At 40.2% G+C, this 13,438-nt stretch overlaps 1 protein-coding gene across 1 annotated transcript; it reads left to right on the top strand.

Moving 5' to 3' along the window:
• Positions 1 to 11,031: 11,031 nt before the first annotated feature.
• On the top strand, positions 11,032 to 12,949 carry LOC115127543 (phospholipase A and acyltransferase 4-like). Its single transcript, XM_029657156.2, has 4 exons — positions 11,032 to 11,139; positions 11,356 to 11,452; positions 12,373 to 12,653; positions 12,755 to 12,949. Exons 1-4 carry the CDS (start codon positions 11,116 to 11,118, stop codon positions 12,860 to 12,862), a joined length of 510 nt encoding a protein of 169 aa, XP_029513016.1. The 5' UTR covers positions 11,032 to 11,115; the 3' UTR covers positions 12,863 to 12,949.
• The last annotated feature ends 489 nt before the right edge of the window (positions 12,950 to 13,438 follow it).

The raw sequence follows: 13,438 nt of genomic DNA, 5'->3' as shown, positions 1-13,438 counted from the left end.
GAGGAACCAAAGTGGGATGGATTCCTGCGGATTGGTGTCTGGATACAGTTAATATTAAGGGGAGCTTCAGGCCAATATCCAGAGCAGATGTGTGGTGGTGGTGTGGTAGTACGATCCTGTTTGATAAGTTACCCTCCAACAGTACTGGACGCTGTGCACTTGTTACTCTCTTGTTGCCTGTTTCTATCTACCCTATAGGAGCCGAGGACCTTGTTCTGCGGATCCAGGGAGTGAATCCCGGATATAGGGGACGTTCCAGGAGAGCCACCACCCCATCTAGTGGAGACCCCTCCTACATAGATGCTATCGGAGTCCCTAGGGGAGTGCCTGATGAGTATAAGTTAATAGATCAGGTAGCTGCAGGGTTTGAATCATCCATCTGTTGGTGGTGCACAATTAACAAGAATGTTGAACGTATTAACTATATACATTACAACGTCCAAAGGCTAGGTAACTGGACTCAGCAGGGTTTTGAAGCAGTACATGGTCAACTGGCTGCAACCAGCCTGATGGCTTTCCAAAATCGTATTGCCATTGATATGTTACTCTCTGAGCGGAGTTTGCTCTATGTTTGGTGACCAGTGTTGTACTTTCATCCCTAATAACACAGCCTCGGATGGTAGTTTGACGGTCGCTTTTGGAGGTCTGCGGACGCTTAATGGTAAAATGAAATCTCATTCTGGGATAGATACCTCGATGTGGGACTCCTGGATGAGTGCGTTTGGTAAATATAAAACCCTGGTTTCCTCCATTTTGTTATCCATTTCGGTGTTCGCTGCCATTTTAGTTCTCTGTGGATGCTGTTGCATTCCATGCATCCGTTCCCTTACCACTAGGGTTATCTCTAGAGCTATTGACCCTTCCTCCCCTTCCCAGATGTTTCCTCTGCTGGATAAAGACCTACTTGAATTCGAGGATGAGGAGGAGAGTGCCTATTAGTTTACATTATATCTGCTGTTGCCTTGTGGGGATGTATGTATGTGTTATGCAAGTGAATCATTCCGCCTGACTTGCCTAGTTTAAGTCACATCTCTTTGGAGATGTGAAGAGAGGGAATCACAACTTTTTCCTGCGGGAAAAAGTTGGCTTATGTGGACAAGCATTTTACTTTTATTTTGAGCTGTTGTTCTCCGCTCTGTTAAATGAGGGTTGTAAGTTCCTAGGTGGCTGGTAGCCAACTTAGTACATAGTGGGATTGAATGGAGAACATGATGGTAATACATATATATCTATTTCTGTTTAATACCGTGCCTTATTTCATAGTCCCTTTGGGAGAAGTTTCTCTTTGTGTCTGGATCTAGTTAGGTTGTGTCACGTCTCTGGTGAGACGTGAAGAGAGGGTTTTGTAAAGAAATGCTATTTCTTATGCAGGTGACCAGCCTACTGCTAATACATGGCTACAACTCACAGTAAAGCCTGTGGGGTCCCCTACAGGATAGCTCCCACATTACACACTAACTGCCAAACCAGCGCACACACATAATCTCCCTTCTAGCCGAACATTGTGTGCCCGAAGAGTATTCTACGATGACGGACAGACAACTGAGCCAATGGCGGAAGACTACAGACTACACCCAGCCTGAACCAATCCAAAGATCCGATCTTCTAGAATCAACCTACTTTCTGTTCCATATATTAGGGTTATGCTGATTGTTAACGGTCTCTTTTTCCTGCTGTTCTATGCGAGCTAACGGAAGAGCCGTAATTACGCTGTACCAGATATCTTCACTCTGAATAAACTGTCGCTTGTCATACAATTTACCACATTGTCTGAATCGATCCTTGACCGGCTCACCCTTCTACATATATAATTACTAACATACGTAGATGGAAAAAAGCTGTCCTTGAAACAGTCTTGATATGTTCTTCAAAAGAGAGATCAGGGTCCAGAGTAACGCAGAGGTCCTTCACAGTTTTATTTGAGACGACTGTACAACCATTAAGATTAATTGTCAGATCCAACTGAAGATCTCTTTGTTTCTTGGGACCTAGAACAAGCATCTATGTTTTGTCCGAGTTTAAAAGTAGAAAGTTTTCAGCCATCCACTTCCTTATGTCTGAAACACATGCTTCTAGCGAGGGCAATTTTGGGGCTGCACCATGTTTCATTGAAATGTACAGCTGTGTGTCATCCGCATTGCAGTGAAAGTTAACCTCTTGCTTCTACTCGGGACGCTTGCGTCCCAACTAGAGCTCTGGAAATGCAAATGCGCTACGCTAAATGCTAATAGTATTAGTTAAAACTCAAACGTTCATTAAAATACACATGCAGGGTATTGAATTAAAGCTACACTCGTTGTGAATCCAGGCAACAAGTCAGATTTTTAAAATGCTTTTCGGCGAAAGCATGAGAAGCTATTATCTGATAGCATGTAACACCACAAAAGACCCGCAGGGGACGTAAACAAAATAATTAGCATATTCGGCGCTACACAAAAACCGCACAATAAAATAGAAAGCATTCATTACCTTTGACCATCTTCTTTGTCGGCACTCCTAGATGTCCCATAAACACTATTGGGTCTTTTTTTCGATTAAATCGGTCCATATATAGCCTAGATATCGTTATATGTAGACTGTGTGATAAACGAAAAAAACAGCATTTCATAACGTAACGTCATTTTTTAAAATTCAAAAAGTCGACGATAAACTTTCACAAAACACTTCGAAATACTTTTGTAATGCAACTTTAGGTATTAGTAAACGTTAATAAGCGATAAAATTCATCAGGAGGCGATGTAAAAATCATTAGCTGTCCGTCTGGAAAAATGTCCGGCTAGAAACTCAACCAAAATATCCGGTCCTAGACCTGAAGAAATGTGCTGCCTTGCATGTGTTTGACCAAGAAACAACTCGTAGGCAAATGACAAGACTCTAGACACCGTGTGGAAGCTGTAGGTACTGCAACCTCAGCCTTATTAATTGTGGTTCACCTTTATCAATGGGTTCAAGTAGCGCAGCAATATATTTTTCCATTTTCAGTGATCAGTTTTTCCTGCGCTTTCCGATGAAACGCACGTTATGTTATAGCCACAGCCGTGATTTAACCAGTTTTATAAACGTCTTAGTGTTTTCTATCCACACATACTAATCATATGCAAATACTATATTCCTGGCATGAGTAGCAGGGCACTGAAATGTTGCACGATTTTTAACAGAATGTTCAAAAAAGTAGAGGGTAGAAGCAAGAGGATAACATTATGTTTTCGAATGACATCTCTAAGAGGTAAAAATATATAGTGAAAACAATAGTCATCCTAAAATGGAACCTTGAGGAACACCGAAATTTACAGTTGATTTGTCAGAGGACAAACCATTCACAGAGACAAACTGACATCTTTCCGATAGATAAGATCTAAACCAGGCCAGAACTTGTCCGTGTAGACCAATTTGGGTTTCCAATCTCTCCAAAAGAATGTGGTGATCGATGGTATCAAAAGCAGCACTAAGGTCTAGGAGCACGAGGACAGATGCAGAGCCTCGGTCTGATGCCATTAAAAGGTCACCTTACCACCTTACCACCGTCACAAGTGCAGTCTCAGTGCTATGATGGGGTCTAAAACCAGACTGAAGCATTTTGTATACATTGTTTGTCTTCAGGAAGGTAGTGAGTTGCTGTGCAACAGCCTTTTCTAAAAAAATTGAGAGGAATGGAAGATTCGATATAGGCCGATAGTTTTTTATATTTTCTGGGTCAAGGTTTGGCTTTTTCAAGAGAGGCTTTATTACTGCCAATTTTAGTGAGTTTGGTACACACCCGGTGTGCTGCCATCCTGTTAGAAGGTAACAGATTATTTTATTACAATGGTTAAATTGGATTTTCATTGTGTTCAATGGTGTTATTTGCCCCCTAGTGGCGCTTTCTGGTACTTAGAAAGACAACGCAAACGGGAAGTTCAGAATTTGTTTTGCACGCATAGAAGCAGCTACAAACAACGCTACGGTGCAGGTCTTTCAATGTAGTTATTTCTTGTCACGCTTCAGCCTTGGAAAAATATTTGTTTGTAAGTTCGATTCAAGCATTTAGCTAATGATGATAATCTTGTTATTGATAGAGTTTCTTACATATCAATGTTGGTTGCATTTACTCAGTCAAAGTTGCAATGCCTTTAATGTATGTCGTTAGCTGTATTTACAAATTTGCTCATCTTTGTCATGCAAACGAATTGTAAAATATACAATACTGTAGTTTTGTTACTGTTTCTAGTGTAATATGCTTTGTTATTCTACATAGATGGTTATACATTATTAGAGTAATGAAAGGAGCAATTACCATATGGTTAACAATTAGCTATATGGTTTGGCATCATGCCAGATGCATGGTACCTTAGCGCATGCTTTGTATTTATGCAACTTCAAATGTTTAATGTACAGCTACAGTATGTCGGTGTGAATTGAACACTAAAGTATATTCTTTTCTGTATTTTGCAGTTTCACAACATAAACGTTTTCAATATATTCATTCAAGAAAAGTCACGCCTTGGGAGTTTTATTGAAGACTTAGTTGTTAGCTATCTGTCTAGTTTTGCATGGGAACGCAACTCAAGGGCAGAAAACCCGGTGTATAGAGAGACGTTTATTATGTTCAACATAGGAGGGCCAAACACAGGAAGCAGCTCTTTCAGTAGTTTAGTTGGAATAGGGTCCAGTATGCAGCTTGAAGGTTTAGAGGCCATGATTATTTTCATCATTGTGTCAAGAGATATAGTAATAAAACTCTTGAGTGTATCTCTTGATCCTAGGTCCTGGCAGAGTTGTGCAGACTCAGGACAACTGAGCTTTGAAGGAATACGCAGATTTAAAGAGGAGTCCGTAATTTGCTTTCTAATAATCATGATCTTTTCCTCAAAGAAGTTCATGAATTTATTACTGCTGAAGTGAAAGCCATCCTCTCTTGGGGAATGCTGCTTTTTCGTTAGCTTTGCGACAGTATCAAAAAGAAATTTCGGATTGTTCTTATTTTCCTCAATGAAGTTGGAAAAATAGGATGATCGAGCAGCAGTAAGGGCTCTTCGATACTGCACGGTACTGTCTTTCCAGGCTAGTCGGAAGACTTCAGTTTGGTGTGGCGCCATTTCCGTTCCAATTTTCTGGAAGCTTGCTTCAGAGCTCGGATATTTTTGTGTACCAGGGAGCTAGTTTCTTATGAGAAATATTTTTAGTTTTTAGGGGTGCAACTGCATCTAGGGTATTGCGCAAGGTTAAATTGAGGTCCTCAGTTAGGTGGTTAACTGATTTTTGTCCTCTGGCGTCCTTGGGTAGACAGGGGGAGTCTGGAAGGACATCAAGGAATCTTTGTGTTGTCTGTGAATTTATAGCACGACTTTTGATGTTCCTTGGTTGTGGTCTGAGCAGATTTTTTGTTGCAATTGCAAACGTAATAAAATGGTGGTCCGATAGTCCAGGATTAGGAGGAAAAACATTAAGATCCACAACATTTATTCCATGGGACAAAACTAGGTCCAGAGTATGACTGTGACAGTGAGTGGGTCCAGAGACATGTTGGACAAAACCCACTGAGTCGATGATGGCTCCGAAAGCAATCATATCAACATAACCTGAAAGGCCACTCAGCAAGGAAGAAGCCACTGCTCCAAAACCGCCATAAAAAAAAGACAGACTACAGTTTGCAACTGCACATGGGGACAAAGATCGTACTTTTTGGAAAAATGTCCTCTGGTCTAATGAAACAAAACTAGAACTGTTTGGTCATAATGACCATCGTTATGTTTGGAGGAATAAGGGATGCTTGCAAGCTGAAGAACACCATCCCAACCGTGTAGCATGGGGGTTTGACCCAAGTTAAACCATTTTAAGGCAATGCTACCAAATACTAATTGAGTGTATGCATTGCTGCCTTTGGGCCAATTAGTGACATTTTGTAAATGACTGATCTCTATGGCAAGACACATCATTCATCCAAGTTCCGTCAAAATCAGGCCAATGGTGTCTGAAATATTGCGTGTGACTAACGTATGTACAGTTGACTATTATAGCAACCCCCTTTGACAGGGTTTGCAACATGTGTGCCAAGTTTTGTTACAATACGAATATCCTTGACTGATTTATATGCATTTGTGCCAAACCACGCCCATGTGAATGTTTATTGGTCAATGGGTTGTTTTAAGTACACCTCTGAAAAATAGTGTGTTGAGAGACCTTTGTCCATTGTTGCCACATACCAACTTTCATGCAGATCAGTCATTCGGCGCCAGAGGAGTAGCATTTTAAGTATTTTTCCCAACATTCAAAATGGAGGAAAATTCATCACTGCAGACCTTGTAGGTATAGGTGCCTAAGGCCAAATTGTTCCTTGTGAAGAGAGGGAACTATGTACCGAATTTCATGATTTCAGGTCAAACGGGACAAGGGACGTGACCTTTCAAAATGTGCATTTTCAATTGCTTGTTACAGCGCCACCATCTAGCGAATCCTTTTTGTAAAGGAAGGAATCTTGCAGAGCGTCATATGAGATATAAGACATACTGAATGTTGCAAAGATCATGCTACACATGGTTAATATTCACCCATAGTATACAGTATACATAGTACATAGTATACAGTATAAGTAGTACATAGTATACAGTATACATAGTACATAGTATACAGTATACATAGTACATAGTATACAGTATACGTAGTACATAGTATACAGTATACATAGTACATAGTATACAGTATACATAGTACATAGTATACAGTATACATAGTACATAGTATACAGTATACATATACAGTATACATAGTACATAGTATACAGTATACGTAGTACATTGTATACATATACATATACAGTATACATAGTACATAGTATACAGTATACATAGTACATAGTATACAGTATACATAGTACATAGTATACAGTATACGTAGTATACAGTATACGTAGTACATAGTATACAGTATACGTAGTACATAGTATACAGTATACGTAGTACATAGTATACAGTATACGTAGTACACAGTATACAGTATACGTAGTACATAGTATACAGTATACGTAGTACACAGTATACAGTATACGTAGTACATAGTATACAGTATACGTAGTACATAGTATACAGTATACGTAGTATACAGTATACGTAGTACATAGTATACAGTATACGTAGTACATAGTATACAGTATACGTAGTACACAGTATACAGTATACGTAGTACATAGTATACAGTATACGTAGTACACAGTATACAGTATACGTAGTACATAGTATACAGTCTTGGTAGTCCCTATCACCCGGCGATGCGTCTCCACGGCGGCTGGGTTCCTACTGCTTACTGTTGCCAGTTAGATAAGTAGAATATTCCCATAGGTCAAGATAACAGCTTATCTTGCGAGGGAATCCTGCCGTGTGAGAAATATAAGACGTTATAAAGATCACGCCACACATGGTTTATATTCACACTGAGTACAAAAATACTTATTTTCCACCATAATTTTCAAATAAATTCATTAAAAATCCTACAATGTGATATTCTGGATTTTTCCCCCTCATTTTGTCTGTAATAGTTGAAGTGTACCTATGATGAAATGTACAGGCCTCTCTCATCTTTTTAAGTGGGAGAACTTGCACAATTGGTGGCTGACTAAATACTTTTTTGCCCCACTGTATACAGGGGGTACCGGTACAGAGTCAATGTGGAGGCTATATACAGGGGGTACCGGTACAGAGTCAATGTGGAAGCAATATACAGGGGGAACCGGTACAGAGTCAATGTGGAGGCTAAATACAGGGGGAACCGGTACAGGAGTCAATGTGGAGGCTATATACAGGGGGAACCGGCACAGAGTCAATGTGGAGGCAAAATACAGGGGGTACCGGTACAGAGTCAATACGGAGGTTATATACAGGGGGTACCGGTACAGAGTCAATGTGAAGGGGTACATTTTAGTTGAGGTAATATGTACATGTAGGTAGAGGTAAAGTGACTATGAAAGGATAATAAACAGAGAATAGCAGTGTGTTCAGGTGGATGTTGACTGCTCCATTATTACAATTCTTATTGATAAAGTTTGACAACACACAAATCTTGTCCTTTCCTCCTGTTTTGTAGATGGGTCTTCAGGTTTCTGGAGTGCTTTCTTATCCAGCTCACCCAGTGTTTCCTGTAAAGGCATGATTACAATAGAGACAGTAAAGGCTGTGGCAGACGGAAATCCTTACGACATAAACAACTACTTGGATAACAAGTACAAACCAAGGAGGACTGACGTCATTATGGAGGATGTGGACATCCTGAAAGGCCACACAATATCATATGACCTCCTTGGAAACAACTGCAAGCATTTTGTTACTTTCCTCCGTTACGGCCAATCAGAGTCCATACAGGTAGCCATGACAGTATAATGAGAGAATATTCTAATTAATGCTTTGCTCGATGAGATGCACTCCATTTTAATTATTATTTTTCTTTGTATTTTTCCTTATAGGCAGTTGATTTCATGCTAGTATTTTAGCCATGCTTGGAGTGGCAAGTTTGACTCTTGCACCAAAAACAGATAATAAATAGGTAACTTGGGTCTCATGAGTGCATGAATGCTTGTGATGGAAAATGTTGTTTAAAGCCTAATGAATAAAGGATGATCTCAAAGACCAATGTGGTTGTGTGGTCATTTTTCATTCTAATCAAACAGAATATGAAAATATATACTAGACTTTATAGTATCCAAACATGACCTTGATTAACCTTGTACTGCAGTGGGCTAAATCAGCGTCACACAGAGTGTTTCTGGGTAGTCCTAAACAAATCTACATAGAAACAAGTACACACTTCACACGCATGGTTATTGGCTTAACAAAAGAAGACACCTCTACCATATCAGATACATTGATATATATATTCCATTTTAAGTTTGCATCCCAATATTAGACTTTATATACATCACAGAAGACTGAAATATAACAAAACCATTTGACATCGAAACAACAAATTTTCATAAGTTTTTACATCATGAAAAATATTACTTTAGCTGGTCTGTAGTATACAGTCTTGTAATGGTAGGATGACTTTAGCTGGTCTATAGTATACAGTCTTGTAATGGTAGGATGACTTTAGCTGGTCTATAGTATACAGTCTTGTAATGGTAGGATGACTTTAGCTGGTCTATAGTATACAGTCTGTAATGGTAGGAGGACTTTAGCTGGTCTATAGTATACAGTCTTGTAATGATAGGATGACTTTAGCTGGTCTATAGTATACAGTCTGTAATGGTAGGATGACTTTAGCTGGTCTTTAGTATACAGTCTTGTAATGGTAGGATGACTTTAGCTGGTCTATAGTATACAGTCTTGTAATGGTAGGATGACTTTTGCTGGTCCATAGTATACAGTCTGTAATGGTAGGATGACTTCAGGTGGTCTACAGTATACAGTCTGTAATGGTAGGAGGACTTCAGCTGGTCTACAGTATACAGTCTGTAATGGTAGGAGGACTTCAGCTGGTCTACAGTATACAGTCTGTAATGGTAGGAGGACTTCAGCTGGTCTACAGTATACAGTCTGTAATGGTAGGAGGACTTCAGCTGGTCTACAGTATACAGTCTGTAATGGTAGGAGGACTTCAGCTGGTCTATAGTATACAGTCTTGTAATGGTAGGATGACTTTAGCTGGTCTATAGTATACAAACTTGTAATGGTAGGATGACTTTAGCTGGTCTATGGTATACAGTCTTGTAATGGTAGGATGACTTTAGCTGGTCTACAGTGTACAGTCTTGTAATGGAAGGATGACTTTAGCTGGTCTATAGTATACAGTCTTGTAATGGTAGGATGACTTTAGCTGGTCTATAGTATACAGTCTTGTAATGGTAGGATGACTTTAGCTGGTCTATAGTATACAGTCTTGTAATGGTAGGATGACTTTAGCTAGTCTATAGTATACACTCGTGTAATGGTAGGATGACTTTAGCTAGTCTACAGTATACAGTCTTGTAATGGTAGGATTACTTTAGCTGGTCTATAGTATACAGTCTTGTAGTGGTAGGAGGACTTTAGCTGGTCTATAGTATAAAGTCTTGTAATGGTAGGATGACTTTAGCTAGTCTACAGTATACAGTCTTGTAATGGTAGGATTACTTTAGCTGGTCTATATTATACACTCTTGTAATGGTAGGATGACTTTAGCTTGTCTATAGTATACAGTCTGTAATGGTAGGAGGACTTTAGCTGGTCTATAGTATACAGTCTTGTAATGATAGGATGACTTTAGCTGGTCTATAGTATACAGTCTTGTAATGGTAGGAGGACTTTAGCTGGTCTATATTATACAGTCTTGTAATGGTAGGATGACTTTAGCTGGTCTATAGTGGACAGTCTGTAATGGTAGGATGACTTTAGCTGGTCTTTAGTATACAGTCTTGTAATGGTAGGATGACTTTAGCTGGTCTATAGTATACAGTCTTGTAATGGTAGGATGACTTTTGCTGGTCCATAGTATACAGTCTGTAATGGTAGGATGACTTCAGTTGGTCTACAGTATACAGTCTGTAATGGTAGGAGGACTTCAGCTGGTCTACAGTATACAGTCTGTAATGGTAGGAGGACTTCAGCTGGTCTACAGTATACAGTCTGTAATGGTAGGAGGACTTCAGCTGGTCTACAGTATACAGTCTGTAATGGTAGGAGGACTTCAGCTGGTCTACAGTATACAGTCTGTAATGGTAGGAGGACTTCAGCTGGTCTATAGTATACAGTCTGTAATGGTAGTATGACTTTAGCTGGTCTATAGTATACAGTCTTGTAATGGTAGGAGGACTTCAGCTGGTCTACAGTATACAGTCTGTAATGGTAGGAGGACTTCAGCTGGTCTATTTGATAATATCTAAACAAAGCGTTCTGCTGTGATCTACCCTGAAGGAGCAGAGTCAAGACTTGCCTTATTTATTCTTTAATAAATGGTTAAACATATTTGTACGAGGTGTTTCCTTTCTGAAGTAGTGATTCTGTAGAAAACATTTCATTGAGAAACAAACATTCTAAACCAGAGGTAGAGCTAGTTGCAAGAACGCTCGGGTCTCAAAGAGTTAAGTTGAATAACAGGATGTTAGTTTTGGACCTTGTCATATAAGGGCGATGCTTTTTCTTCACGAGACACAACCCACAGTGAGACATTCACATGCAAACCAGGAGTCCGACCACAGTAAGTACTGTTGCTGATCTTTGACTAATACTAATTTATAATAATCAACAGTACCATAAAAGGAGTTTGTGTGTGTGTGAACATGTTTAACTATACTTGTGGGGACCAGATGTAGGGTTAAGGGTTAGAGAATATAGGTTAGTAAAACAGGACTGTGTGTGGTGGTGGGGGGGGGTGTTACATCATTACATGTCTTCTTACCTACCTTATTCTTAGATGGAGATTGGTGACATGATTGAGATAACCAGAGTTCAATACAAACACTGGGCTCTGTACATTGGAAATGGAAAGGTCATCCAGTTGGTAACTCCAGGTATGATGTTTTTCTGGAAATGTTTTTGTTGTAGCCGATATTCCAATTCCAGAATTGGGGCAGGGTGTAAATATCGTCTGAAGTCAAATGTTAACAGCAGAGTACTGGCCCAATGCTCTAACCACTAGACTACCTGCTGCCCCTAACAGCAGAGTACTGGCCCAATGCTCTAACCACTAGACTACCTGCTGCCCCTAACAGCAGAGTACTGGCCCAATGCTCTAACCACTAGGCTACCTGATGCCCCTAACAGCAGAGTACTGGCCCAATGCTCTAACCACTAGACTACCTGCTGCCCCTAACAGCAGAGTACTGGCCCAATGCTCTAACCACTAGACTACCTGCTGCCCCTAACAGCAGAGTACTGGCCCAATGCTCTAACCACTAGGCTACCTGCTGCCCCTAACAGCAGAGTACTGGCCCAATGCTCTAACCACTAGACTACCTGCCCTGCCCCTAACAGCAGAGTACTGGCCCAATGCTCTAACCACTAGGCTACCTGCTGCCCCTAACAGTAGAGTAATGGCCCAATGCTCTAACCACTAGGCTACCTGCTGCCCCTAACAGCAGAGTACTGGCCCAATGCTCTAACCACTAGACTACCTGCTGCCACTAACAGCAGAGTACTGGCCCAATGCTCTAACCACTAGACTACCTGCTGCCCCTAACAGCAGAGTACTGGCCCAATGCTCTAACCACTAGACTACCTGCTGCCCCTAACAGTAGAGTACTGGCCCAATGCTCTAACCACTAGACTACCTGCTGCCACTAACAGCAGAGTACTGGCCCAATGCTCTACCCACTAGACTACCTGCTGCCCCTAACAGCACAGTAAAACTGATATCTGAACATGGTCGATAGTCAGTTTCTTTATTTCTCATCATCGAAACAACACCTTTTTATTTCCTCCTGTTTTGTAGATGGACCTTCAAAAGTAGCTTTCTGCAGTTTTAGCTCATCCAGCTCACCCAGTGTTGCCTGTAAAGGCACGATTACAATAGAGACATTACAGGATGTGACAGCAGGGAATACTTACCAAATCAACAACTACTTGGATAACAAGTACAAACCAAGGAGGACTGACGTCATTATGGGGGAAGTGGACAAAATGAGAGGCAGCACAATAAAATATGACCTCCTTGGACGCAACTGCGAGCATTTTGTTACTTTCCTCCGTTATGGCAAATCAAAGTCCAAACAGGTAGCCATGACAGTATAATGAGAGAATATTCTAATTAATGCTTTGCTTGAGGAGATGCACTCCATATTAATTATTATTTTTCTTTGTATTTTTCCTATTAGGCCGATGACTTCCTGAAGGATGTGTTAGCTGGTACTGCAGGCGTGCTTGGTGCACTGACTGCTGTTACGGCTTTTACAGCTGCTGCAGCAAGCACACTTAGTAAATAATTTCTTGGGTCATTCATGAGTCCATGGAGAATGTCAGTAATACAAAATGTTGTGTATTGCCTAATGAATAAAGGACCATCTCAAAGACCAATGTGGTTGTGTGGTCATTTTTCATTCAAATCAAACAGAATATTAAATTAATATACCACCCTTTATATGATTAAAAAATGGTTATGGGCTTAACAAAAGAAGACACCTGTACAATGTCAGATACAGTTGAAATGTATTCCATGTTGAGGTTGCCTCCCAATATTAGGCTTTCTATATACATCACAGAAAACTGAAATATAACAAACCGGTTGACATGGAAACAATGGATTTTCTGCGGTTTCAAAAAATATGTTTATTATTTATTACATCATGAAAAACATGAACATTCCACCCATGAGGCCACTAGAGGGCGATTGACTACAGGAACAGGATCTATGGAGAATCCTCCCATACAGTTCATGTTATATTTTCTATTACAATTTATTAGCCCCGTTTTTACATTTAGGGACAGATTGCGGGAACCAGATTAAACCTACTCCTGGATTTCAAAGCATTGTTAATGGATAATCTCTATTGAAAGTGATT

The sequence above is a fragment of the Oncorhynchus nerka genome, linkage group LG24, assembly GCF_034236695.1.
Source record: "Oncorhynchus nerka isolate Pitt River linkage group LG24, Oner_Uvic_2.0, whole genome shotgun sequence".
Taxonomy (NCBI): domain Eukaryota; kingdom Metazoa; phylum Chordata; class Actinopteri; order Salmoniformes; family Salmonidae; genus Oncorhynchus; species Oncorhynchus nerka.
The sequence above is the reverse complement of the archived record's forward strand: the minus strand, read 5'-3'. Positions and strand labels throughout refer to the sequence as shown.